Genomic DNA, 28,000 nt, shown 5'->3' with positions numbered 1-28,000 from the left:
AGAGATGAAACAAATTGTATAATGGAAATAAATTGGATAGTCATTTAAAATTGCACCCACTATCTGAATGATAAAGGAAAAATGTTGTGTTTCATGTCCCCTTTAAGTTCAGAAAATTAGAAAATCGTATATTGCAAAGTTGTTTCATTATGCATAACTAAATGTTTTATATAAATATCTCAAGGTGTTTAATATTACTTTAAAGTGATGGTAAACTCTGCAAGAATCAGAGGTTTGCAAACCTTTTACCATACACTTTTTATTCCCTGTCAATCTCTGCAAGAAGGGGCAGGCAAGCGAGCAGGATTACTGCAGAGAAGGGACTTACCGAAAACTCTATTGCAGGGAGGTATGGGAAAAAATGACCATGCTATTAAACTTTATTTGGCAGGAAGTTCACATTTCAACAAAGTTGTATATGCAAGATTACCATCATTATAAGTCATCCACCTATATGGAATCAAGATGTGTGAATATGCTTTCACCCCTAAATATAATCAATGAGTGCCAATGTTGTTAAGATTGCGCACTACAGCAGCTGTCTTGTTGCTGTGTGACCCTTGCGTTGTACTGTTGCTAGCCCTTAGACTGATAATCACCTCCCTTTATGGGAATAAGTACTACGTTTTCACCCACACGTACATGCAGATGACATCTCATTTAACAAAGTCATTCAAAAGTATTTGTAGTACTGTGTGTAGCAACAGCTTTTAATGTCTATGAGAGTCAATTCAGCCAATTAAGCAATGTAGCAAAATCGGTCATAGCTGCCGTAATATTTATATTGAAATATTCAGGCTTCTCTGTGCAGAGTTTTTTTAGACTTTTTCAATCACTGCATTCAGCATCAATTTACAATAATACTGCCACATCAGACCACAGATTAGACCCTGGCCCTGCAGGCCCTCTTAGCAATATTCCATGGCCTTGTAGCTCTTCTCAACCATACCTGAGATTAGACTACTCTGCCTTGTAGAGCCTTGTGGATTGTCACACAAGACCTCCAATCTGACCCATATTGCCACATCAGAACTCAGATCAGACCCCTAGCCCTGTGGCCCCTTTCAGACATAATGCCACATCAAACCCAAGATTAGACCACAATGCCCTAAAGGCCATCAACTATACAATGCCCTAAAGACCCTCAACTATACTCTGATCTTTAGACCTTCTCAGTCATTTGCCACATAAGACATCAGATTAGTCCCCATGGCATTGTAGCCTCTATTAAGTATACTGCCATATCAGACCTCAGATCAGACCCATGACCCTGCAGCTTCTCTCAGCCATATTGCTACATCAGACCTGAGATTGAACTATATGGCCTTGTAGGCCCTGTCAAGCACATTAATTCATCAGACCTTGACCCTGCAGCAACTTTTCGCCACATTGCCACATCAAACCTCAGGTCAGGCTCCAAAGAGATGCAGCCCCTTGATGAGCAGCTTATCCTCATTAGACCCCAGATCAGAATCAATAATCTTGCACTCCCTCTTTGGCCACATGCCTATATTAGACTTCATATCAAACCCCGTGAATTTTTAACACTTCCAAAACATATGGACACATCACACCTCAAAACAAAGGCACAGTTTTTCTCATAAGTTTTTTTGAATTGTATTTGCAGGGCTACTTTGTGTTGGCAATAATAAGGTAGAGTGATACATACTCTGCTTTAAACCTTTATGTTTGTCTGCATTATATAAATCTTGTTTATTTGTTGATCCTACTCTGGTTTATTACTTACATTGCAGGAACTTGTTTGAGCACTTTTCCTGGGGTTTTGCTGTGGGATGTTGCACAAAGCCACAAGAGGCTTCTGCTGCTTGGAATCTGAGAGTGTCTTCTGGGACTGCAAACGAGATTTGATCATAAGACACGTGGTAAATAAAATGATAGAAACAGAGCATTTTATCTACAATAAAGGTAAACATGTAATTATGTTTCCACATACGTTGCTGAGATACAAATAAATATGCCTTAACACATAAAAAATAGTTAATCTTTCAAATGAGGGGTCATTTGTACCACTAAATGGTAAAGAGATGATAGCGCTCCATTAGGGTCCCCTTCTCCTATCTAAAAACTACCTAGTGTTTTAGAGGGGCATGCAACGTTCATTTGAAGTGTACCAGCTCTTTCAAACTAGGGATTGCATGCCCCATTAAACAGGGACTTCCCAAAAGCAGCTGCTCCCACCTCTATATCATTGTAAAAAATAAATTGTTAATGTCCTTTTATTTTTATTTTTTAATGCATAAACATATTATACAACCTACCCTATGGTAGACAGGACCGTGATTAGACATCAGTCAGACCCATGCACCTACAATCCATGTCAGCCACACACCCACATAAAACCTCATATCACACTTCTAGTCCTGTAGAATCTCTATCGGCTACATACCCACACACCTCAGGTCAGGAAGCTGAACCTACATTCCCTCTAAAACACGTCACACCCCATGATTTCATAGCCCGTCTATAACCACTAGGCCATATAAGAACTCATATGAGACCTTGTAGACCTAGAGCCCCACTATAATCCATATTTCCATACCAGGCTTACTAACAGAACCCAAGGCTCTGCAGCCCCTCTTAACTATGTTACTACATGTGATCTCAGATCAGACCACATAGCCGTGCAGCTCGTCTACTAGACTCATGCTAACATCAAACCCATATCAGACCATAGATCGAACCTATGACCCTGCCGCCCCTCTCAGACGGATTGCCACATTAGACCTAAAATCAGACACCTGGCCCTACTCTCCCTGTCAGCCAAACTAACACATCATACCTAAGTATAAACACTTCATAGGATCCAGCACTACAAACTACATACAATTACACTGTAGTATTAAAAAGGAGCTACTGCACACCTTGGCATGGTATCACAGGCATTATTAAGGGATGGTAACTCAGAACATTGCCTGTTTGGAACCTACATTTTAATAAATATTTGTTTTACCCTTTCAAGTTGCTGGTGGTTATATTGAGTATACCTTAGACCAAGCCCATAGTTCTGCAGCAGTGCTCAGCCATTTTGGCACATTAGACTTAAGATCAGACAATGGTTCTGTAGTCCCTCTCGGACATATAGCACCATCAGACCTGTAAGCTTCTCTCAGCTATGTCCCCCTCCCCCTGCCTCAATCTGTGCAGCACACTGTGTAAAAACGGGCATTTACATGTCCATTTTTCTTATATACTTTTTACCATACAGCTGGTTAAAAAGCTGGACTGACTGGTTTAATACATGATAATTCTACACACACACACGTACCTACACACCACAAAGCGAGGGAAGTAGTAAGGGAAAAGAAGCCAGCTGCTCATAAACTGAGAGAGAAAATATTTAACGCAATATAATAACGCACTTTAAGTCGTGTTAGCACACATAAGGAATTAGTGTACTCCCGCCGGGCTTATGTGCAGAAAACCCGACAGGAGTACACTTATTCTTCATGTGCGCTAAACCGTGAAGAATAAGTAATAGATAATCCCTTTGTTACTCATTCCCTAGTTTTGCATAATCAACACTGTTATATTAATACACTTTTTACCTCTGTGATTACCTTGTATCTAAGCCTCTGCAAACTGCCCCCTTATTTCAGCTTTTTTGACAGACTTGCATTTTAGCCAACCAAAAGAACAAAGCAAAATTCGTGTTAAAAGTAAATTGGAAAGTTGTTATTATTGAGTTGTTGAAATGACATGCCCTATCTGAATCATGAAAGTTTATTTTGGACTTGACTGTCCCTTGAAGGTGAGTTATGTATTTATCAAGTATAAAATATAGAAAAATATTAAGAATTAATGTAAATAATTATAATAGATGTACTAAAACATTCTAAATAATAAATAGAATATATATTTTTTTACAGTATCTATAATAATTAATATTTTTAATATTTAAAATTTACATAATGCCCCATAAAAATAACTAATTCTTCATGTGCGCTAACCCTAAACCGCGTTAGACCTTAAGTGTGAAACGCATATATTACATTGCAATGTTCTTCACATAGAATTTTTTTTAATTTTATATTTCAATATATACAGTATGTGATAATGTTAATGTAAAATATATATCTATACATATATATGTATATGAATAGATATATAAGTATAGATATATACAGAAATAAATAGAAATACTTATTTGAAATAAAAATAACATTTTTCTTTATGTGAACACTGGAATGTGAAATATTAATAACTGCTGTTGGGTTTGCTCGCAAGCGATAAGTGTTAGTTTTTTTTCTTCTGCACTCTCCATTGAAGTCTATGGGGAGAAAAAAGTGCAGTTATAATATAAGAGGTCCTGAAATTAGCACACATTGAGTTTCGCTCATGCACATGTTTAACTTTCAACTTTTAATCCAAATTCAAAAAGTACTTTGGCAAGTGTACTGTGTTGACGTAGTATCTATGTCCAACACTTTGGAGCATGCTGCAGTCCCCACGGTGAGTTTAGACAGTGGAGACCACCACTTGGGGCAGAAGGCACTGATCATGCTCCCTTATTATATGAAGCCAGATCGCCAATACAGACAGTGACACAGAAAGTGTTGCTGTCTGTATCGGCTGCGGTGGTGCCAAAGGAGGTTTGAGAGGGTAAGAAGGAGGTGGATGGGTGATCCATTGCTGGAGGGAGAGGGAGAGTAGGGTTCCCTTCACTACGAAAATATTTTTGGAAGGGGAGAGGGAGAGATGGGTGCCTACACTATGAAAAAGACAAATTGGAGGTGCAGGAGGGAGGAGGACCCTACTGGTAATCGATTGAAGGGGGAGTAACAGCTACCTGATTAACCCTTTCACTGCAAGGAATTTCAGAGGTATGGTGCGCAGCTGCAATTAGCGGCCTTCTAATTACCAAAACTCAATGGCAAAGTATACCTGCCATTTCTGTGCAACGGGGATCCTAGAAAAACGTTTACAATCATTTGTCTTATGACTGCAGTAGCTGAGTGTAAATAATTTTAGTTTGAAATCCAGTTTGTGAAAAAGTTAACTTTTTTTTTTAAATAATGGTGGTAAAATGGTGGCATAAAAAATATCAAAATGGGACTAGATTGATATCTTGGGTTGTCTAGTTTAAAGATATACAGGTAGCCCTCAGTTTACGTCGGGGTTAGGTTCCAAGAGGAATGGTTGTAAATCGAAACCGTTTTGAAATTGAAACCCAGTTTATAATGTAAGTCAATGGGAAGTGAGGGAGTTAGGTTCCAGGCCCCTCTCAAAATTGTCATAAGTAACACCTAATACATTATTTTTAAAGCTTTGAAATGAAGACTTTAAATCCTAAACAGCATTATAAATCTAATAATATAGATTGTATCATTATCAAACTAAGTTTAATGAGCAAAAACATTTGCTAACAGCACGTAATAAAATAATTACACAACAGACTGCATCATCATCAAACTAAGTTTAATGAACAAAAACTTTTTTTTACTTGCATTTTTCTGCAATCAGTTTTCTGCATTGTTAGCATGTTAGATAATATTGGGTCTGCACCTATTCTATGCATTTCAATCTGCAGTGATTAAGCAGTTAGACACCCTCATCTCAAGCTGCTGGACAGGAAGATAATAGGGAAGTGGCTGCTCGATAGCTAATGTCTGTTCTGTGTACACAGATCAATTTCAGACCTGTTAAGTTGCATAACTTTTCTGCAAAACAAGCGGACGACTTCCGGTGGGCGGCGTACCAAGATGGCCACGGACTGATACTGCTCTGTCTCAGCTCGTGTTATAGCAAGAATTAGTGGCCACACTTTTAGCCATCCATATCACCCTTGGCAAGCATTGTGCCTGGGTACCTACCAGGATCAAGTTTTGACATCTCTTGGCCCCCGTGAAGTCATTAACAGAGAGAGGAAAGCTGGCGCAACATTACACACTGTTCACAATATAGTGAGGAACAGGCACAGAAATGGAAGCCTTTTCTATTGAAGGGGAACTCCGAGCCATGACTATTTCTCTTCAAGACCTGCTCCTACCAGCTCTGGATAAAATAGAACTCACACTACAGAAATTGCTGATGGAAACTCAAATCGGGAACTCCTTGAGCCCCTCTTCAACATGGCGCCAATCCACAGCAGAGGCGGCTCAGGATAATGTCCACAAGACTCCAGAGGTGCCCCAACCAGAGCATAATGTGGGTTTGCAGAGACAGCGGGCACACAATCCAGCTTTATTGGACACCGGCTTACTGGACCACCGCTCCCGCACCCAAGACAGAGCAGTAGAGATCGGCACAGTCATGGGAGATGGAGTGCCAGTGCCGAGGAATAGGGTAACAAAAAATACATGTGCATCGCAGAGTGATACTGGCACTTACTTGTCTATCCAACAGTTGCGGAGGAGCGCACTCTTCTATACAGCATGTCAGACATATGGCGACACATTGATCCGAGAATCCAGTCCGCTTGTTACTCAGCTAGTGAATCCATCTGCAGCGGGACTGTCTACAGCTGCCTGCAGCCGCAGCTCCCACGTGGAGAATAATGGACAATACATTCGTAGGACAATGGGCATCGGCTGATTGCCAGTACAAATGAAGCCACTTAGTCAATCCAAATGTATCCCAGTAGATTAGAGATTCTTTGGATTTTGAATTTGTTTAAATTTCACATTTTATGTTACATATGGTACACCTTACTAAATCTGTGACAAGCACTATGTTAATTAGCTATTACTAAAGGCGTTTGTAAAAGCAAGGATCCAACATAACAAGGAATCCAGAGCGGTGTTTTACTAGTTGTATTTATACCCTTATCCTAGTGACAGTTCTTGTATAGTCTCTTAGACCCCATAGTTAAAGCAGCTCTGTTTGAATGGGGATGAGCATTACCCTGCTGAACCTATAGCACTAATTATTTATCCACCTTGCCTCTCTAGTACCTGAGACCGTAGGTTAAGTCTATTTTCTATTAAGTACCTAAAAGCATAGTTAATTGGGGTCTTGACCATAAGTGATCCTTTACTGGGATTCCTGCCAGTCTCACATAGCAAGAATAAAATCTGCATCCAAATCTTACGACCCTAAAACTTGATGACTAAGGATTGGGAATTTGGCAACTCAGCTTATCATATATCCTACGATTAAAACACAGTCTGACTCAGCCCTGTGTCTGTAAACTGTCACCAACACTTGATCATGTTATTGTTGTTCTATCTGTTTTTTGTTTTGTTTTATTTTGTTGGTTTTTTTGTTTGCTGTTTAATGTTTAAAAAAAAAATGAGACACATTGGTTCTGTCCCCTGGACCTAGAAATTAATTATTATACATAAGCCCATCGTATATGTGGGTGGAATCTCTCTATATGGATACAGGCTTAATCTCAGAAACAATAATGTAGAATACATCCTGTTTGGGTATCTTTTCACAGGTGAAATATGTATATTTGTGTCACTTAATTGTTTTCACTTTTCTCCAGTGATTTATGAAACGCATTGTTGTAAATCGTCCTAGGGGAATCAATTGTAAACTGTATTTATTTCCTGTCTCTTAATAAAAAGAAATTTAAAAAAAACAAAAAAAAAACAAGCGGACAGCTCCACCTACTGGCTATTTTAATTAGTGCACATGACTGAAAAAAAAAGGTTGTTATTCTGAAACGGCGCAAATTGAACCAGTGTAAACCGGGGGTCACCTGTATATAGTTTTGGGGGTGAATTTTGAGTTCTGATATACCAAATGAGTTTAACCCCATTGCATCATTTTAGACATAGCTGCAGATTAAATCCTTAAAATAATCAAAAATATTGAATAAAAAATATATACATAGTTGGTCTTAGATACTCTTTTTAGATTTGTGTTACTTTTTTTTGTAATTTTACAATATTTTTTTTTTTAAATCTGAGAATGGCTTTCATAGGTAAATGAAAAAAAAAACAAAAAAAAAAACAAAGGCTCTATTTCTGTGTAAATGGAATGATAGCAAAAATGCAAAAAACAAATTATTTGATACTTTGGGCGAGATTTTCTCTGAAATTCATAATAGCGAAGGGGTTAATTTTTACTTTTTTGCATTAATTATGTATTACTTTTGCATTGTGCGTATATCTCTTGCTTGCCTTAGGGTCCGAGATGCCACTTTTACCATTTTATTTTTCATTCAAACTGTAACTTTCCTTATAGATTACAAAGGTTTACAGGGCTAAATTTATTAAGCTGCATTTGCAGCTTTTTCAGCTTAGTGGAGCAGGTTTGCATAAGCGAGACTGCTGCAACTTATTTAAAGGGCCATGATGCCCAAATGTTAAAACACTTGAAAGTGATGCAACATAGCTGTAAAAAGCTGACAAGAAAATATCACCTGAACATCTCTATGTAAAAAAGAAAGATATTTTACCTCAAAATGTCCTAAGTATTCAAACCCCATTGTAAAGGACTTTAAGCAGCCAATCAGTATGCCTGTCCCGGGACCTGCAAGGGAGTGAGCCTCATGCACACTTATGTTATTTCCCTATTCAGTTTAAGGAAGTTTACTATGAAATCTCATGAGATCACAGTAAAAGAGTTCATGACCTCAGCACTGTTGATGCTGATCGGCTGCAGTTAATTTCTTCATTTTTGTATTACCTGTAGCTGGACAGCAGGAGTTACTCTGGTGAGCTGAGGTAATTGTGAGGTAAAATATCTTCCTTTTTTACATATAGATGCTCAGGTGATATTTTCCTGTCAGCAGTTGCAAGTGTTTTAGCATATGAGTATTATGTCCGTTTAAGAAGCAGGAACCGCTTCTTCTACCTCTCTACCACCTCAGAGATGGCGAGATCAATCACCCCTACACTCGCTCGTTTGGCGTGATTGACATTCTCTGCTCAAGTGCAATTGGTTGCACTGGAGCAGGGGGGCGGCATTGAACATGAATCCTCTATTGTAATGCTAAATTTCTCCGCGCAATGCAACATCCCAAGTGGCGATAGTAGGCGAACCTGTCAGCGTGTAGGGATAGTAAATCTAGCCCACTGTATCTTCAAGCAGAAATTCTGATTGATTAGGATCATAGGGTCACTCACAAGAATTTCAAAAAAATATATCAAATTACTTATCTACAAACCTCCCCATAGACTTTAATGATGTTTTTCTGTTGATAATCATTAGATACTTTCCTAAAAGATTTTTTGCTGAGTAAATTACAAAGGACAGATTCCTTAAGGCAGTGTGTAGAGCCTTATGTGAAATAAATAATCTGTACTCACAGTTAAGAAAGTCGATATCTGCAAAAGTATGATGCCCAGGTGCATATACTTGTAAGTTCAATAGTCCCAAAGGATCACCACACTATATACTTGATAACAATTTGATGATAAAAAATTTTTTTTGATAAAAATTAATTATATACGATATGAGTATAAGCGTATATAGTAAGTAACAAGTATTAACTACTCGCAATCCTGGAGCCTTCGATCCTACCAGCGGCAGCTAACTGAATAACCCCTAAGAACTGACAGGATGATTTGTAATCAGGCTGAACAGTCTAGGGTGCCGTGGGCCGAAAATTCAGATACACCGTCTGGTCACAGGAATATCGGCTCTATGCGATACTAGATATTAACTCCGTGAGTGGAGTGGTTAAGAGCAACGCGTTTCAATTTTTCAATCTTTGTCAAGCTCGTTACCGGAATACTCTTTCCCGGGTATATATATACCTATATCTGCGTGCTGATTGGAGTGATTCCTAACCAATCAAGATCGCTGCAGGCGCTAACTGTCAGTCTTTCTTTGTTCTAAGCCGCGGCCAAGATACAAATGGCAAGTTGCCATGCCAACATTAAAACTTACAACTTGCTAAATAAATAGTGAGAAATATACAAACCACTACTTAAACTGTCCTAAACAAACTTGGAAATCAGATTAGAAATGTCAATTATAATAAATATTTAAAAAAAAATTAAAAATATAAATAACACACATAACAACCGAATCGAGTAAAACTGCCAGAGGATATCACAATTAATAATTAAAACAGTTTTGGAAGCTTATTAAAATATTTATATAAAATTCTAATAAGGTGATAGGTATCCTCAGATATAGATATGAAAAATATTATTTAAATAAATTTTATTTAAATAAATTTATAGAGAATACGGAAAAAATCATGAAAAACATATTTGACATTAAAACTAAAGTATAATATAATAAGATTAAATATATAGATATAAAATCTTATTAAAATTTATAAAAATTGGAGTGATGAAATCATATATAAAAAATACTAGTCTTACTTTAACAATATTATTATAAAAAGCAACCTAGGTCAAACTCAAGATTTAGACCATTTGGAGTTAATGTTCTAAGCTCAAATATCCACTTGGCTTCTAATTTGAGAAGTTCATTTAATACATTACTCCCTCTCCAGTTAGGTTTTATTTTGTCAATCACAGTGTAGCTAAAGTGCTTAGTGTTCCCATTATTGCATCTTTTAAAATGTTTAGGGACAGGGAGATCTTTGTTCCTTTCGAGGTTCATATTTTCAATTGAGTTTAGATGTTCCCTAATTCTATCACGTATAGGCCTAGTGGACTCACCTATATATTGAATCCCACACGAACACTCTAATAAATAAACCACATTTGAGTCAGTGCATCTGTATAAGTTTTTGATTTTATATACCTTATTTGTAATTGTTGATTTAAATTCTTTTCTTTTAGTTGAGTGTTTGCAGGCCTTGCAGCTCAAGCAAGGGAAAAAACCCACAATTTTGTCACCTTTCAAATCTATATCATTTGGGGAACTAGCTGTTTTCTTCAAATCAGTAGGCGCTAAGTAATTTTTCAGATTCTTGCATTTCTTATATATTACACTAGGTTGATTTGGCAAACATGGGCCAATCACTTCATCAGACTTTAAAACGTGCCAATGTTTTTTGAGGATTCTTTCTAATTTTTTGTTATCCTCATTGTATTGTGTAATAAACGGGACTTTTAGTTCACCATCTTCTCGTATAGTGGCAACATTAGTTTTACTCTGTTTTCTACTCAATAAGAGATCCCTATTCATATTAGCAGCCTCGGTTCTTGCATTTTCTATTAATTCTACATTGTAACCCTTATTGATAAATTTATTCACCAAAATTTGTGATTGTTGATTGTAATCTAAATCTTCCATGCAATTCTTCCTAATTCGCATGAATTGGCTTTTTGGAATGTTTTTCTTCCATTTATCCAAATGGCAGCTTTCTGCATGTATATAGCCATTGGCGTCTACGGGCTTAAAATGAGTTTTTGTTACAATCTTGTTATTTATAATATTTATTTGTAAATCTAGAAAGTTTATACTCGATTCTTGTATTTCAAACGTGAATTTCAGATTTTTTTCATTATTATTCATTCTCGAGAAGAACCATTCCAAATCAGTTTTGTTGCCTCTCCATATAATAAGTATATCATCTATATAACGTTTATAGGAGACCAGATTTGCCCCCAGATCGGTGGAGTCAAGAAATATTCTCTCCCACAGACCCATAAATAAGTTAGCATAACTAGGGTTAAGGAACAAAGATCTCCCTGTCCCTAAACATTTTAAAAGATGCAATAATGGGAACACTAAGCACTTTAGCTACACTGTGATTGACAAAATAAAACCTAACTGGAGAGGGAGTAATGTATTAAATGAACTTCTCAAATTAGAAGCCAAGTGGATATTTGAGCTTAGAACATTAACTCCAAATGGTCTAAATCTTGAGTTTGACCTAGGTTGCTTTTTATAATAATATTGTTAAAGGAAGACTAGTATTTTTTATATATGATTTCATCACTCCAATTTTTATAAATTTTAATAAGATTTTATATCTATATATTTAATCTTATTATATTATACTTTAGTTTTAATGTCAAATATGTTTTTCATGATTTTTTCCGTATTCTCTATAAATTTATTTAAATATAATTTATTTAAATAATATTTTTCATATCTATATCTGAGGATACCTATCACCTTATTAGAATTTTATATAAATATTTTAATAAGCTTCCAAAACTGTTTTAATTATTAATTGTGATATCCTCTGGCAGTTTTACTCGATTCGGTTGTTATGTGTGTTATTTATATTTTTTAAAATTTTTTAAATATTTATTATAATTGACATTTCTAATCTGATTTCCAAGTTTGTTTAGGACAGTTTAAGTAGTGGTTTGTATATTTCTCACTATTTATTTAGCAAGTTGTAAGTTTTAATGTTGGCATGGCAACTTGCCATTTGTATCTTGGCCGCGGCTTAGAACAAAGAAAGACTGACAGTTAGCGCCTGCAGCGATCTTGATTGGTTAGGAATCACTCCAATCAGCACGCAGATATAGGTATATATTTACCCGGGAAAGAGTATTCCGGTAACGAGCTTGACAAAGATTGAAAAATTGAAACGCGTTGCTCTTAACCACTCCACTCACGGAGTTAATATCTAGTATCGCATAGAGCCGATATTCCTGTGACCAGACGGTGTATCTGAATTTTCGGCCCACGGCACCCTAGACTGTTCAGCCTGATTACAAATCATCCTGTCAGTTCTTAGGGGTTATTCAGTTAGCTGCCGCTGGTAGGATCGAAGGCTCCAGGATTGCGAGTAGTTAATACTTGTTACTTACTATATACGCTTATACTCATATCGTATATAATTAATTTTTATCAAAAAAATTTTTTTATCATCAAATTGTTATCAAGTATATAGTGTGGTGATCCTTTGGGACTATTGAACTTACAAGTATATGCACCTGGGCATCATACTTTTGCAGATATCGACTTTCTTAACTGTGAGTACAGATTATTTATTTCACATAAGGCTCTACACACTGCCTTAAGGAATCTGTCCTTTGTCACTAGGAGGCTTGTCGTCTACACGGATACTCGTTTGCAAGCACAAAGGACTAAAAGACTCTCTTACAGACTATTTTACATTTGTTCGATTGGACACACAGAACCAGTGTATTCTGCACTTTGTTTTTTGTAAACTTTGATTTTTGTATTTTATTGTATTTATTGATGCATGTTTTTTGAGATATTAAGGTCGACCTTTTACTTATTGTATTAAATGTATTTTTATGAATTTCAGTATATTTTTGAAAGGTATTTTTTATAAACATACTTATGAGTTGCTCTATATAAATATACCCATTTTTAATCGCATTTTTTATCCGCATTTCATTGATTGCATTTATTTATAGTAATTTATTTGCAGTACTTCTTTGTATTTAATATAGGACTTATAGATTAGGCATTTGTGGTTAATCTTCTGCGCTTGCTATAGTCTACTTAAATCTGGTATTATCTGTCCAATACGGCTGTACTTTAGCTCTCCTTGAGCGCTCCATTATCATACATTTTAATATTTGCTAGTTTCTATAGAATCTGAGAGACTTCTATTTTGTTTTTGGAGTTTGTGTAGTAGTTTTATTTTGGCGCAGTCTCACACCTCTGTTTATACCGTTGAGTAAATTACAACACAGTGACATTCATTTTTCACATTATAAACTTACACATTAGTTAGTGCATTTCAAAATTAATTTACATTTTTAATAGAAGCATTTTTGCAATGTCTTCTAGTACAAGCTAACACTATTTCAGTGATTGCTTTTAAGGTTCACATACACTATTCATTTTAATCAGTGTTCAGATGGCTGAAGTACCTTATATTGCATTAGCAATGACTCAGTTTATATTATATAAGCAAACCAGCTGTTTAAATTGCAGATGCACTAAACATATCCAGATATGCACAACATGCCCGAGTGCAGTAAAGTACTCCATACACTGTAACAGTAAAAAGATTTTTGATTTTACAAGTGCACTGTATCCAAAACATGTGTCAAAATAAGTTTTGGGGCTCCATTTATTAAGCAGCGGATTCTCCTTCAGAGGCCCATTATTTCAGGCTTGCCTGAAATGTAAGTTAAAAAGCAGCGGCTGCGATCGGGGGCAGGGGGGCGGCATTGCTCAAGCATTTTACCAAAAATGCTTATGCAATGTTAAATACGGACAGCGTATGCTGTCCACATCTAGCAATGTTGAGTGGACATTATTCGCTACAGCGAATCATGTCCGCTCGACATTTAATAAATCAATGTGTGTAAATACTCATCATTTCACATTTTCCGCAGAAAACCTTAACCAGTGTTTCCCATTGGAGTAGATGATTCTGGGTAAGGATATGTAAATTAACTCCACAGTGTCTTACCTTTTTTGCTTAAAATATTTGGATTCTCTCTTACCCATAATCCTCTGCTACAGGAGAAAAATACTGGTAGATCCGTTTTTTTGTGGTAAAATGTATTGTGGAGGGCCAAGTTTGAGTCTGCCCTATACCATCTTAACAGTAAAAATCTAAAAAATAATTGTATTAATAGTAACTCATTTTATTTTGTAAACAAGTACTGTAATTGTAGTAAAAATCTGAGGACAATCTATGGATACTTTGAGGCATTATCTTTGGAATGAGTGCAAGTACAATGCAATGTTGCTCCCTAGCCAAGCCCACTATCAATGACTGGCCCTCCATATAAAAAAGTTTGGATGCCCATTTAAGCTTCAGTTTAATTTTATATCTTGTCAGGGCCCTACTTTGTTTATGTGTAATCAATATATACTAATAGGCTAAAATTGTGTTTTTTTCTACCCCATTTTATGACTCACATGGTTGGAACATCTTTGGTCTCTTTTCTGGATGATGTACAGCGGAACAAGAGGCATCACCTACTTGGATTTCAAGTAGATCTTCTAAGCAGGAATTTGATTATAAGACACACAAAGTACAGTTAATAATATTATAAAATATAAAATGTTTTCTATACTAAAGAAAAGAAATATAGAAGACAAGAGATGCTAAGGTACAAAAAAAAATCGACCATACTAAAAGAAGGGTTGGTCACAATCTATCAGGGATTTGCTCCCAAAATGGCTTTTCGCTTTCTGAATTCTGACCTAATTGGTAGTCGAGTTTCTCAAGTGATCACAATTCAGAATTGTTTCATTTGTTAAAAGCCTGCAGCCATAAACAATGGGCTTCTTCTTGTGTTAAGTACCTGATCTCAAAATATAAACTGGGAGGTCACCCAAAACTGACTGATAAAATAGCCTAGTCACACTCCTTCAGGGGACATTTTAGTCGAAAAAATGAAATAATCTAATTCTAATTTGTTGTGCGACTAGCACTGCTGATTGGATCAGTGGTGGTTTCTGCTTGCAGTGCTCTGCAGGTCCCAAGCAGTATTTCTACTGTGTGTTTAACACGTTTGTAGCATGTCATTTTTGACTATTATGTCCTTTAAAGGTTACAGTAAAGGTCTATTCATGTAACCCTTTTGTTCACTGTGCAAGGGAAATACTTTTACAAGTGTTATATTTAACCTACTGTAATCGGAATCCATCCTTAATATGGGCATATTTCTATAGTCACTTCAAGACCCCAATGGCGTGTTTTTATGTTTTGTTTTCACTATTTAATTTTAGTCATACTTGTACTGTGATTGTCACTTACAGTACTGGAGTCTTTAAAATGAGTGCTTTACTTATGTGCAATATAATCGACTGTTTGCAAATAGCCGTGAAATAGTTATAAAGATGCCAAAAATGCCCTCTAGAAGACTTATCAAGTGCAGAGAAAGTGTCAAATATCAAAAAAGCAAAACTGGCCTTGAGAAAGTGTTGAAAAGTGACTCAAAAATAGATTGTGATCAGCGAGAACTATTCAACCCCAGGGCTGGACTGGGAATAAAAAGTAGCCCTGGAAAATATAGAGACCAGCCCTATTTTTCATTGAGTCAGTAGAATGCGCACGACCCATTTTTCTCAAAGGAGATTACAGGGATACTCCTTCCCCCAATATTTTTTTTTCTGAATTATATTTGTTTTTAATAAAAATGCCAGATTGTTGTAATAAAGGCACTCTACAACCCAATTGAATCCATTAATTACCCCTTTAAATTGTAGATTTCTAGCTCCAGCTGCTGCAGCCCACTGGGAAATCTCCTGGGGCCCGATCCGATATGCAGCGTCGCCCGCAGAAGCCGGCGACGCCAAATTTTGCGCTGGTTTGGTATCACATATACGGCGTAACATGGAAGTTACGCTCGTATATTTCACCCTTCGGCCATAGTTTTTTGGCCCATAGAGTGATATACCAAACCCGCGCAGTTTAGTATCCAATATACAGCGTAAGGACTTACGTGGCGAAAATGGAGAAATCTTACTCCATTTTCACCTCGCCACAAATTGCAGGCGTAGTAAGCCTTACGCTGAGTATTGGAGCCCCATAACTCCCTAAACTGCTTGCAAAATAAAACCTAACACCTAACGCATGCGCAATGTCTATCTACCTGTCAACCACAATCCCCCGCCGCAAACCCTAATAAACTGTTTAACCCCTAAACCGCCGCTACCGGACCCCGCCGCCACCTATATTATATGTATTAACCCCTAATCTAATCCCCCTACACCGCCGCCACCTATATTAAATTTATTAACCCCTAATCTAATCCCCCTACACCGCCGCCACCTATTTTAAATATATATACCCCTAATATGATCCCCCTACACCGCCGCCACCTATATTAAATTTATTAACCCCTAATCTGAGCCCCCTACACCGCCGCCACCTATATTAAATTTATTAACCCTAATCTGAGCCCCCAACACCGCCGCCACCTATATTAAATTTATTAACCCCTAATCTGAGCCCCCTACACCGCTGCCACCTATATTAACTATATTACCCCCTAAACCTAAGTCTAACCCTAACACCCCCTAACTTAATTATTATTGAAATAAATCTAAATAATATTAATATTATTAACTAAATTATTCCTATTTAAAACTAAATACTTACCTATAAAATAAACCCTAAGATAGCTACAATATAATTAATAATTACATTGTAGCTATATTAGGATTTATATTTATTTTATAGGTAACTTTGTTTTTATTTTAACTAGGTACAATAGCTATTAAATAGTTAATAACTATTTAATAGCTACCTAGTTAAAATAATTACAAAATTACCTGTAAAATAAAACCTAACCTAAGTTACAAATATACCTACACTATCAATAAATTAATTAAATAAACTACAATTATCTAAACTAAAATACAATTAAATACACTAAACTATATTACAAAAACAAACAAACACTAAATTACAAAAATAAAAAGATTACAAGATTTTTAAGCTAATTACACCTAATCTAAGCCCCCTAATAAAATAAAAAAGCCCCCCAAAATAATAAAATGTCCCTAAACTAAATTACAAAGTAACCAGCTCTTTTACCAGCCCTTAAAATGGCTTTTTGCGGGGCATTGCCCCAAAGTAATCAGCTCTTTTACCTGTTAAAAAAAAAGCAATACAATACCCCCCCCAACATTACAACCCACCACCCACACACCCCTACTCTAAAACCCACCCGATCCCCCCTTAAATAAACCTAACACTACCCCATTGAAGATCACCCTACCTTGAGCCGTGTTCACCCAGCCGGGCACCACTGGTCATCTGATGCGGCAGAAGAGGACATCCGGACCGGCAGAAGTCTTCATCCGATCGAGGCAGAAGAGGTCCTCCATCCGGCCGAAGTCTTCATCCAAGCGGGGCAGAAGAGGTCCTCCATCCGGCGAAGTCTTCATCAAAGCGGGGCAGAAGAGGTCCTCCATCTTCAAGACCTCCGACGCGGAACATCCAACGGACTAACGACGAATGAAGGTTCCTTTAAATGACGTCATCCAAGATGGCGTCCCTCGAATTCCGATTGGCTGATCCTATCAGCCAATCAGAATTCTAGGGACGCCATCTTGGATGACGTCATTTAAAGGAACCTTCATTCGTCGTTAGTCCGTCGGCCAAGGAGGATGTTTCGCGTCGGAGGTCTTGAAGATGGAGCCGCGGATGGATGAAGACTTCTGCCGGATGGAGGACCTCTTCTGCCCTGCTTTGATGAAGACTTCGGCCCGATGGAGGACCTCTTCTGCCCTGCTTGAAGGAAGACTTCGGCCGGATGGAGGACCTCTTCTGCCCCGATCGGATGAAGACTTCTGCCAGTCCGGATGTCCTCTTCTGCCGCATCGGATGACCAGTGGTGCCCGGCTGGGCGAACATGGCTCAAGGTAGGGTGATCTTCAATGGGGTAGTGTTAGGTTTATTTAAGGGGGGATCGGGTGGGTGGTGGGTTGTAATGTTGGGGGGGTATTGTATTGCTTTTTTTTTTTTACAGGTAAAAGAACTGATTACTTTGGGGCAATACCCAGCAAAAAGCCATTTTAAGGGCTGGTAAAAGAGCTGGTTACTTTGTAATTTAGTTTAGGGTAGGGACATTTTATTATTTTTGGGGGATTTTTTATTTTATTAGGGGGCTTAGATTAGGTGTAATTAGCTTAAAAATCTTGTAATCTTTTTTTATTTTTTGTAATTTAGTGGGTTTTTTTGTAATTTAGTGGGTTTTTTTGTAATATAGTTTAGTGTATTTAATTGTATTTTAGTTTAGATAATTGTAGTTTATTTAATTAATTTATTGATAGTGTAGGTGTATTTGTAACTTAGGTTAGGATTTATTTTACAGGTAATTTTGTTATTATTTTAACTAGGTAGCTATTAAATAGTTATTAACTATGTAATAGCTATTGTACCTAGTTAAAATAAATACAAAGTTACCTGTAAAATAAATATAAACCCTAAAATAGCTACAATGTAATTATTAATTATATTGTAGCTATCTTAGGGTTTATTTTATAGGTAAGTATTTAGTTTTAAATAGGAATAATTTAGTTAATAATATTAATATTATTTAGATTTATTTCAATAATAATTAAGTTAGGGGGTGTTAGGGTTAGACTTAGGGGTTAATATATTTAAAATAGGTGGCGGCGGTGTAGGGGAATCATATTAGGGGTTAATACATTTAATATAGCTGGCGGCGGTGTAGGGGGCTCAGATTAGGGGTTAATATATTTAAAACAGGTGGCGGCGGTGTAGGGGGATTAGATTAGGGGTTAATATATTTAAAATAGGTGGCGGTGGTGTAGGGAATCATATTAGGGGTTAATAAATTTAATATAGCTGGCGGCAGTGTAGGGGAATCATATTAGGGGTTAATAAATTTAATATAGCTGGTGGCGGTGTAGGGGGCTCAGATTAGGGGTTAATATAGTTAAAATAGGTGGCGGCGGGTTAGGGGGCTCACATTAGGGGGTAATACATATAATATAGGTGGGGGGGTGTAGGGGGCTCAGATTAGGGGTTAATATAGTTAATGTAGGTGGCGGCGGTGTAGGGGAATCATATTAGGGGTTAATAAATTTAATATAGCTGGCGGCGGTGTAGGGGAATCATATTAGGGGTTAATACATTTAATATAGCTGGTAGCGGTGTAGGGGGCTCAGATTAAGGGTTAATATAGTTAAAATAGGTGGCGGCGGGTTAGGGGGCTCAGATTAAGGGTTAATATAGTTAAAATAGGTGGCGGCGGGTTAGGGGGCTCTCATTAGGGGGTAATACATATAATATAGGTGGCGGCAGTGTAGGGGGCTCAGATTAGGGGTTAATATAGTTAATGTAGGTGGCGGCGGGGTAGGGGGCTCACATTAGGGGGTATTACATATAATATAGGTAGCAGTGGTGTAGGGGGTCAGATTAGGGGGTAATACATTTAATGTAGCTGGCGGCGGGGTCCGGGAGCGGCGGTTTAGGGGTTAATATATTTATTATTAGGAGTGAGAGGGGGGATTGCGGATAGAGGGGTATACGTGTCGGGCTATTTTTGGGAGGCGTGTTAGACAGTAACGGCAGATTTTATACTTTAGTTAGTTTTTTTATGCGGCGGCATTTTCTAAAGTGCCGTAAGTCACTGGCGACTCCAGAAATTTGTACTTACGCTGATTTCTGGACATCGCTAGTTTGTCCGACTTACGGCACTTTAGCAACTGCCAGTGCCGTATATGTGATAGGTCGCTGTGCGAGGTGAAACTACGGGCGGCGCAGGTTTCCATGCTTGCTCCGAAACCTGCGCTGTATATCGGATCGCGGCCATGGTGTCCAGGTAGGCCAATCTGGCCTTGTTCAACCCTATAGGAGATACAGGGCTTTTAGCAAGGATCCAAAAACACATTTGCGAGTGTTAGAAAAAGCAGGAAAAAATCCCGCTATAGTGATCGCTTTTATTTGAAAAGTAGCCTTTTCATCCAGAAAAAGCAACAGCTGATAGATTGTGATTGAGGCCTAAATCCTACATTTACCCCCTTTTGCCTTATCTTGTTGATACTCATGAAAACCATTTGTTGAATTTGAAACCTATGTTACCTATAGTACAAGTTTGATCCTGGAGAAAAGCAAGCTGCTTGCAATAGGTGATATTATTTAGATCAGTGTTTTTCAACCAGTGTGCCGTGGCACACTAGTGTGCCGTGAGAGATCCTCAGGTGTGCCACGGCAGACTGACAACAGTGTGACATATTTTTTAAACTTTGCTTGTTTTTTACTCCCAGTGCAGGGGTAGTTTGTAGGAGGCATGGCATAACAGCACAATACATACAGTATGTGTGTGTGTGTTTGTGTGTATGTGTATATATACATGCTGTATTAGGCTACAATGTGTGATTTTTTAAAAATTTTGGGATGGTGGTGTGCCACAGGATTTTTTAATGTAAAAAAGTGTGCCACGGCAAAAAAAAGGTTAAAAATCACTGATTTAGATCACCAACTGGAAAAATATTATTATTATTAGATATTACTATTTCCATTTTTGTGAACAATATTAAAAAGGCTGTATCTGTAAATCACTTTACACTGTATGTTTAAAATCTAATGACATATTACATAATTTAAAACAAATTCAATAAAGAAAAAAAGAAAGGTGATGAAAGAAAGGAAATATTTAAAGAGACATTAAACACTTTTTTCAACTGAGTAAAAATTGTGCGTTGTCCAATGCTCCCTAATGCGATTAAAAAAAAACACAAAATGCAGAAAATTGCCTTAATTAATTACATTATTTGAATTGCAGCTTATGAAAGTTACAGATTTCATTTTTTTTGGCCTCTCTAGGGAGTGTGGGTTAAGCATAATTTTTACACAAAAAGCAAGATGTGTTTAATATCATTTTAATTGGGTAATTGGCTTAGAAACAAAAAATGATGAAGTTCCTTTTGGATTTTGGTTAAAAAAAAGGGCTGACCTTGTTTTGGAGGGCAGTGGGACTGTTCCAACAGTGCATGCTTGAAGAGTGATTTTTTAATTTCAGATACCATATGCGTAATGTCTACAATTCTATTTTCATCAAATAAAACTTCATCCTTTGTTGTAGTTAATGGCTTAAAGATGTCACTTTCTGCTCTTGTGTCCTGGTAAAACAAAAAAACAAACAAAAAAAACATAATTCTACAGGTCCTATGTTGAATTATAAAGAGATAGTTGGCTAGAACAAGCATAGAAGTTTTTTCAAAGGTGGTATTAGTGGTAATATGGGCCTCTATTTATCAAGCCGTCGACTTTCTTGCATTCGACGGCACCAATACGCTCGCCTAAGATCGCCTAACATCACCGCCGCGGACCTGAATACGCTCTCCAAAATTATTAAAAAAGCTGTCAAAAAGCCACGCACCAAGTACGGTGCGATGAGCAGCAGACTGTTGATAACTAACAGTCATCGATCTCGCTGCTCTTTGGCTTTTTCACAGCTTTCTTGCTATACTGTCATTAAGCACCCACACTATACTATACTGTTTTACCCCCTAAACTGCCGCTCCTGGACCCCACCGCAACCTACATTATACCTATTAACCCCTAATCTGCCGCCCCCTATACCACCGCCACCTACATAAAGTTATTAACCCCTATCCTGCCGATCCTGGACCCGCCGCAACTAAATAAATTGTTTAACCCCTAAACTGCCGCTCCCGGAGCCCACCGCCACCTACATTATATTTATTAACCCCTAATCTGCCCCCCCTACACTGCCGCCACTATAATAAACATATTAACCCCTAAACCTAAGTCTAACCCTAAACACCCACTAACTTAAATATAATTTAAATAACTCTAAATAAATATTCATATAATTAACTAAATACTTACCTATAAAATAAACCGTAAAATAGCTACAATATAAATAATAGTTACATTGTAGCTATCTTAGGGTTTATTTTTATTTTACAGGCAACTTTGTATTTATTTTAACTAGGTACAATAGTTATTAAATAGTTATTAACTATTTAATAACTTCCTAGTTAAAATAAATACAAATATACCTGTAAAAAAAAACCTAACCTAAGTTACAATTACACCTAACACTACACTATAATTAAAATAATTAAATAAATTAACTACAATTAAATAAAATTAAATACAATTAAATAAAATTAAAGTACAAAAAAAACAGACACTAAATTACAGAAAATAAAAAAATAATTACAAGAATTTTTAACTAATTACACCTAATCTAATCCCCCTAATAAAATAAAAAGCCCCCCAAAATAATAAAAATCCCTACCCTATACTAAATTACAAATAGCCCTTAAAAGGGCCTTTTGCGGGGCATTGCCCCAAAGTAATCAACTCTTTTACCTGTAAAAAAAATTACAATACCCCCCCCAACATTACAACCCACCACCCACACAACCAACCCTACTCTAAAACCCACCCAAACCCACAAAAATAAAACCTAACACTAACCCCCTGAAGATCACCCTACCTTGAGACGTCTTCACCCAAGCGGGCCTAAGTCCTCAACGAAGCCGGGCAAAGTCTTCATCCAACCGGGCAAAAGAGGTCCTCCAGATGGGCAGAAGTCTTCATCCAGGCGGCATCTTCTATCTTCATCCATCCGACGAGGAGCAGCTCCATCTTGAAGACATCCGATGCGGAGCATCCATCCAGACCGACGATTAACCGATGAATGAATATTTCTTTAAATTATGTCATCAAAGATGGCGTCCCTTGAATTCCGATTGGCTGAAAAAATTCTATCAGCCAATCGTAATTAAGGTAAGAAAAATCCTATTGGCTGATGCAATCAGCCGATTTTTCCTACCTTAATTCCGATTGGCTGATAGAATTCTATCAGCCAATCGGAATTCTTCGATGACGTCATTTAAAGGAATATTCATTCATCGGGTAGTTGTCGGTCTGGATGGATGCTCCGTGTCAGATGTCTTCAAGATGGAGCCGCTCCTCGTCGGATGGATGAAGAAAGAAGATGCCACCTGGATGAAGACTTCTGCCCATCTGGAGGAGCTCTTCTGCCCGGTTGGATGAAGACTTTATCCGGCTTTGTTGAGGACTTAGGCCCGGTTGGATGAAGACGTCTCAAGGTATGGTGATTTTCAAGGGGTTAGTGTTAGGATTTTTAAGGGGGGTTTGGGTGGGTTTTAGAGTAGGGTTGATTGTGTGGGTGGTGGGTTGTAATGTTGGGGGGGTATTGTAATTTTTTTACAGGTAAAAGAGCTGATTACTTTGGGGCAATGCCCCACAAAAGGCCCTTTTAAGGACTATTTGTAATTTAGTATAGGGTAGGGATTTTTATTATTTTGGGGGCTTTTTTATTTTATTAGGGGGATTAGATTAGGTGTAATTAGTTTAAAATTCTTTAATTATTTTTTTATTTTTTGTAATTTAGTGTTTTTTGTTTTATGTACTTTAGTTAATTTTATTTAATTGTATTTAATTTTATTTAATTGTAGTTAATTTATTTAATTATTTTAATTATAGTGTAGTGTTAGGTGTAATTGTAACTTAGGTTAGGTTTTATTTTACAAGTAAATTTGTATTTATTTTAACTAGGAAGTTATTAAATAGTTAATAACTATTTAATAACTATTTTACTTAGTTAAAATAAATACAAAGTTGCCTGTAAAATAAAAATAAACCCTAAGCTAGCTACAATGTAACTATTAGTTACATTGTAGCTAGCTTAGGGTTTATTTTATAAGTAATTATTTAGTTTTAAATAGGAATTATTTAGTTAATTATAGGAATATTTATTTAGAGTTATTTAAATTATATTTAAGTCAGTGGGTGTTAGGTTTAGGGGTTAATATGTTTATTATAGTGGCGGCGGTGTAGTGGCGGGCAGATTAGGGGTTAATAAATATAATGTAGGTGGCGGTGGGCTCCGGGAGCGGCAGTTTAGGGGTTAAACAATTTATTTAGTTGCGGCGTGGTTCGGGATCGGCAGGATAGGGGTTAATAACTTTATGTAGGTGGCGGTGGTATAGGGGGCGGCAGATTAGGGGTTGATAGGTATAATGTACGTGGCGGCGGGGTCCGGGAGCGGCAGTTTAGGGGTTAGTACATTTATTAGAGTTGTGACGGGGTCCGGGAGCGGCGGCTTAGGGGTTAATAAGTTTATTAGAGTGGCAGTGGGCTCCGGGAGCGGTGGGTTAATTGGGTTTAGGGGTTAATAAGTATAATGTAGGTGTTGGCGGTGTAGAGGGGCAGATTAGGGGTGTTTAGACTCGGGTACATGTTAGGGTGTTAGGTGTAGACATTTACCATAGGAATCAATGGGATATCGGACAGCAGCGAACATAAGCTTTCACTGCTTTCCGACTCCCATTGATTCCTATGGCATCCGCCGCCTCCAGTGCGGCGGATTGAAAACCAGGTATGCTGGGCCGGAAAAGTGGCGAGCGTACCTGGTAGTTCTTTGATAACTTCCAAAAGTAGTCAGATTGTGCCGAAATTGCGTTCGGAACATCTGTAGTGACGTAACCATCGATCTGTGTCAGACTGAGTCCGGTGGATCGTATGTTACATCACTATATTCTACTTTTGCCGGTCTGTAGGGTTTGATAACTACGGCGAATCAGGCTCGCCACAAATATGCTTCGGAATTCCAGCGTATTTGTGGTTGACAGCTTGATAAATAGAGGCCATGGTCTTGTGATACCTCCCAAAAGGGAACTGATAGTATTTTTGGCAACATCAGTTTTAAAAACTTCTAGAATATGCAACAAACATAATTTTAAGAATTTTGGGATATGTGGAAGATTAATAAAACTATACAACTATTTCTTCTAGGGTAGGATTGACAATTTGGAAGAATAAGGTATTTGACAAACACCAAAACTGGGTTACAAGGTGTCAAAACCACCATACATTTAAGTCTTCAAATGTTACTCTCCTGTCTATGACTCCTATGGTTTGATGATCAAAAACTTGCCAAATGGGAAGAAATCACACACAATCTTTGTTTATTTTTTTTAGCATTATCTTGCAATGTATGTGTCTCTCCTTCACACACAGAATCCTATATACCTAGATACAATTTGCCTTTCTAAAATTATTTGAGGGACCTCACCAATCTCCAACTTCTAAGTCTCTATAGTGTGAATTAAACTCACTTTTATACAAGCAAAATTATATTGTTTTGTAGTCCTGTAACATATCATTGTAAATGTATTCTATCTCCTCTGCTAAGGCCAGTTAGCGGCAAATATAAAAAAGCTACTACAGTGACTTAACAATGACTGTGTAGAATTTAGCAGTGTTAGGTCTCAGAAGACCTGAGTATACATCTCCAATTCTCACAGAAATTAGAAAAAACACTATTTTCCAATTCAAATTGCAGGAAAGGGGAGCAAAATAAATAATAAAAGTATAATTAAGAATAAAAGAAAGTGACTGTAATTGCACATGCCAGAGGGACAAGGTAACAGCTGGGTCATGGATGGTACTGAGGTTTGTTATGAGTGTTACTGGACATTTTATAGATGGGACAGACAATCAAAGAAAAGTCCAGCACACCTGTACCTGTGCACGTTGTAGGGAGACTGCAAAGCCCTCAACGTAACCAATATGATAGAGACAGCAGCACAGTATTCTTTTATCCTTTATTGGCACCAACAAAACTGTCTCTGTGATATAGATGGGACAGAGCATGTCCTGGGTGGAGCTGGTGCAGTCCCAGAAAATCGTAATGCCTAGAATCTGTGGTTGGGAAGTGAGCCATCCTGCGGTATCTGTGATGTTTGGTTTGGTATAGCTGCCATACAGATTAATGATCTATGGATCTAGATATGGGTTACATAGCTCATAATTATGTTAGAGTAACAGTGTCTGTCTCCAGTTCTTGAGATTTGTGACCACACCATCATTTTAGCCTCTTTATATTGGTACGTGAGTGAGTAACATCACTTTCAGTTAAACTGACTAACGTTTTTAAGGATATTAAGTCATTCTAAGTCTTGTGTAAAATTATGCTTGTCTCAAACTCCTTCGGACGCCAAAAAAAGCTAATTTTATAACCTGAAAATGCTGCATATGAAATAGCTGGCTACGGAATTTGAAGCATTTTGAAGACCTAAATTTGCATTTTGGCCACTCTATTTACACAAAAACAGATGCTTAATGTCCCTTAAAACAAAGATAATGTGAATATCTGGTCACTTTTTTGTTGCCGAAACAATCAGGTAAGAAACATAAAATTTCTGTTTGTGCAAGACCCCTAGGAAATTTTTATCTGCAAGATACATTGGTAATAGAACTAAGAACAAGCTCACTAAATTAATCTTAGGACTGTGGTAATTATGGTATTTGGCCCTTAGTCTTGCTCATCTGAATTTCTTGCTGGAGCTCATTAATGATCAAGCATCCTTTTAAGAACCCTGCAGTTCCTTTCATTTGGTGCTTGATTATTCTTGGTGATAAAGACCCTCTTATTAGAAAAACACTAAGGGCTAGATTACAGGTGGACAATTATTTAACGCTCCTGCTCAAGCATTAACTGCGCTAGAAGTAAGCTTTTTACACGTGTTGGGTAGAACTCGTATTAAAAGTTGAAAGTAAACTGTTTTCACTCGCGCGCTAACCTGACGGGCATAAAAAGACGAACTTAGAATATCGCCTATTCCCCCATAGAAGTCAATGGAGCAAAAAAAAAAGTGGAAAAAGCTTACTGAAGCGCAAACACAATAACAAATTCTCAAGTTAGCTAACCCGACATAAAAATAATGTTCTTCACATAGATACATATTTCAACATATATCTGATGGTATTTTGGTACAATATATATCTATACCTATACATAGATTATTTTATATTTATATATACTGTATATATGTACATATATATATATATATATATATATATATATATATATATATATATATATATATACACGTTGATTGGAGTAGCCGTGTTAGTCAGAGATTTAGATATCAAAATAACAAGAGAATTGCATTGAGCAATGATACTTTTTTATTGGACTAACTATACATTTATAAGATGACAAGCTTTCGGAAGAATGTCTTCTTTTTTCAAGTCTGAAGAAAGTATTTTGTTATTATTATTATTCCCCTTTTTTTTCTTTCTTTCCTTTCTCCTTTTTTGACTATCTTATATTCCTAATATACCTAATTTCCCATCTTTATTCATATTAATTCTATGTTGATATATAACTATGTCAGTATATGCTTTGTGTATAACCATATATTTCCCCTGCCTGTTATCTTTTACTGACACTATCTGCCTGTCTCCTAAACCCCCATCATGATTTTTACGACACCCCTCCTCTTAATACAACATTAATCTACAACATTCTGCAAAAAGAAAAATGTATAGCAGAATGAAGGTGCACAGAGTTAGAAAATCATTTATATAAAGAAAAAAGGAGAAAAAGTGGTACCCTAACCAGCACTGATTATAAAATTAGCATTTCAACCCAGTGTTTGACATATGTCACACCAGACAGTTTAAGTGCAACAAATGCAAATTTATTATTAAAGGTACAACTATTATTTATAAGCAACTACATACAACAAAGTGACCGGTCACTAATAATTAATAGTAAAGCTTCCCAGGAAGTTGTGATTATAAAGCATGCCAGAACTGTTACCAAGTCCATATCAAGTATAGTGGACCCAAAAGATATATGCCAAAATATAATCCAAGCAAAGTTTTCTATATATTATATCCAAATACAACTTGGGTAGTCCAATATAAATTATTCCTTGGGATGTCTTGCTGAGGCAACCCGCTGTACACCTCACTTATAATAGTACACACTGTATCCGT

At 37.0% G+C, this 28,000-nt stretch overlaps 1 protein-coding gene across 2 annotated transcripts in view; it reads right to left on the bottom strand.

The window, feature by feature from the left end:
* Positions 1-28,000, bottom strand: part of RNF135 (ring finger protein 135) — a 71,581-nt gene that overhangs the window by 6,239 nt on the left and 37,342 nt on the right. The window contains exons 4-6 of one of the 2 annotated variants that reach the window (XM_053707461.1): positions 21,165-21,330; positions 14,644-14,727; positions 1,748-1,852 (exon numbers count right to left, since the gene is read on the bottom strand). In XM_053707461.1, coding sequence (XP_053563436.1) covers positions 1,748-1,852; positions 14,644-14,727; positions 21,165-21,330 — 355 coding nt within the window. The remainder of the gene's footprint in view (positions 1-1,747; positions 1,853-14,643; positions 14,728-21,164; positions 21,331-28,000) is intronic. The other variant, XM_053707467.1, reaches the window with a different exon arrangement.

This window comes from Bombina bombina, chromosome 1, assembly GCF_027579735.1.
Source record: "Bombina bombina isolate aBomBom1 chromosome 1, aBomBom1.pri, whole genome shotgun sequence".
NCBI classification, from domain to species: Eukaryota; Metazoa; Chordata; class Amphibia; order Anura; family Bombinatoridae; genus Bombina; species Bombina bombina.
The sequence above is the reverse complement of the archived record's forward strand: the minus strand, read 5'-3'. Positions and strand labels throughout refer to the sequence as shown.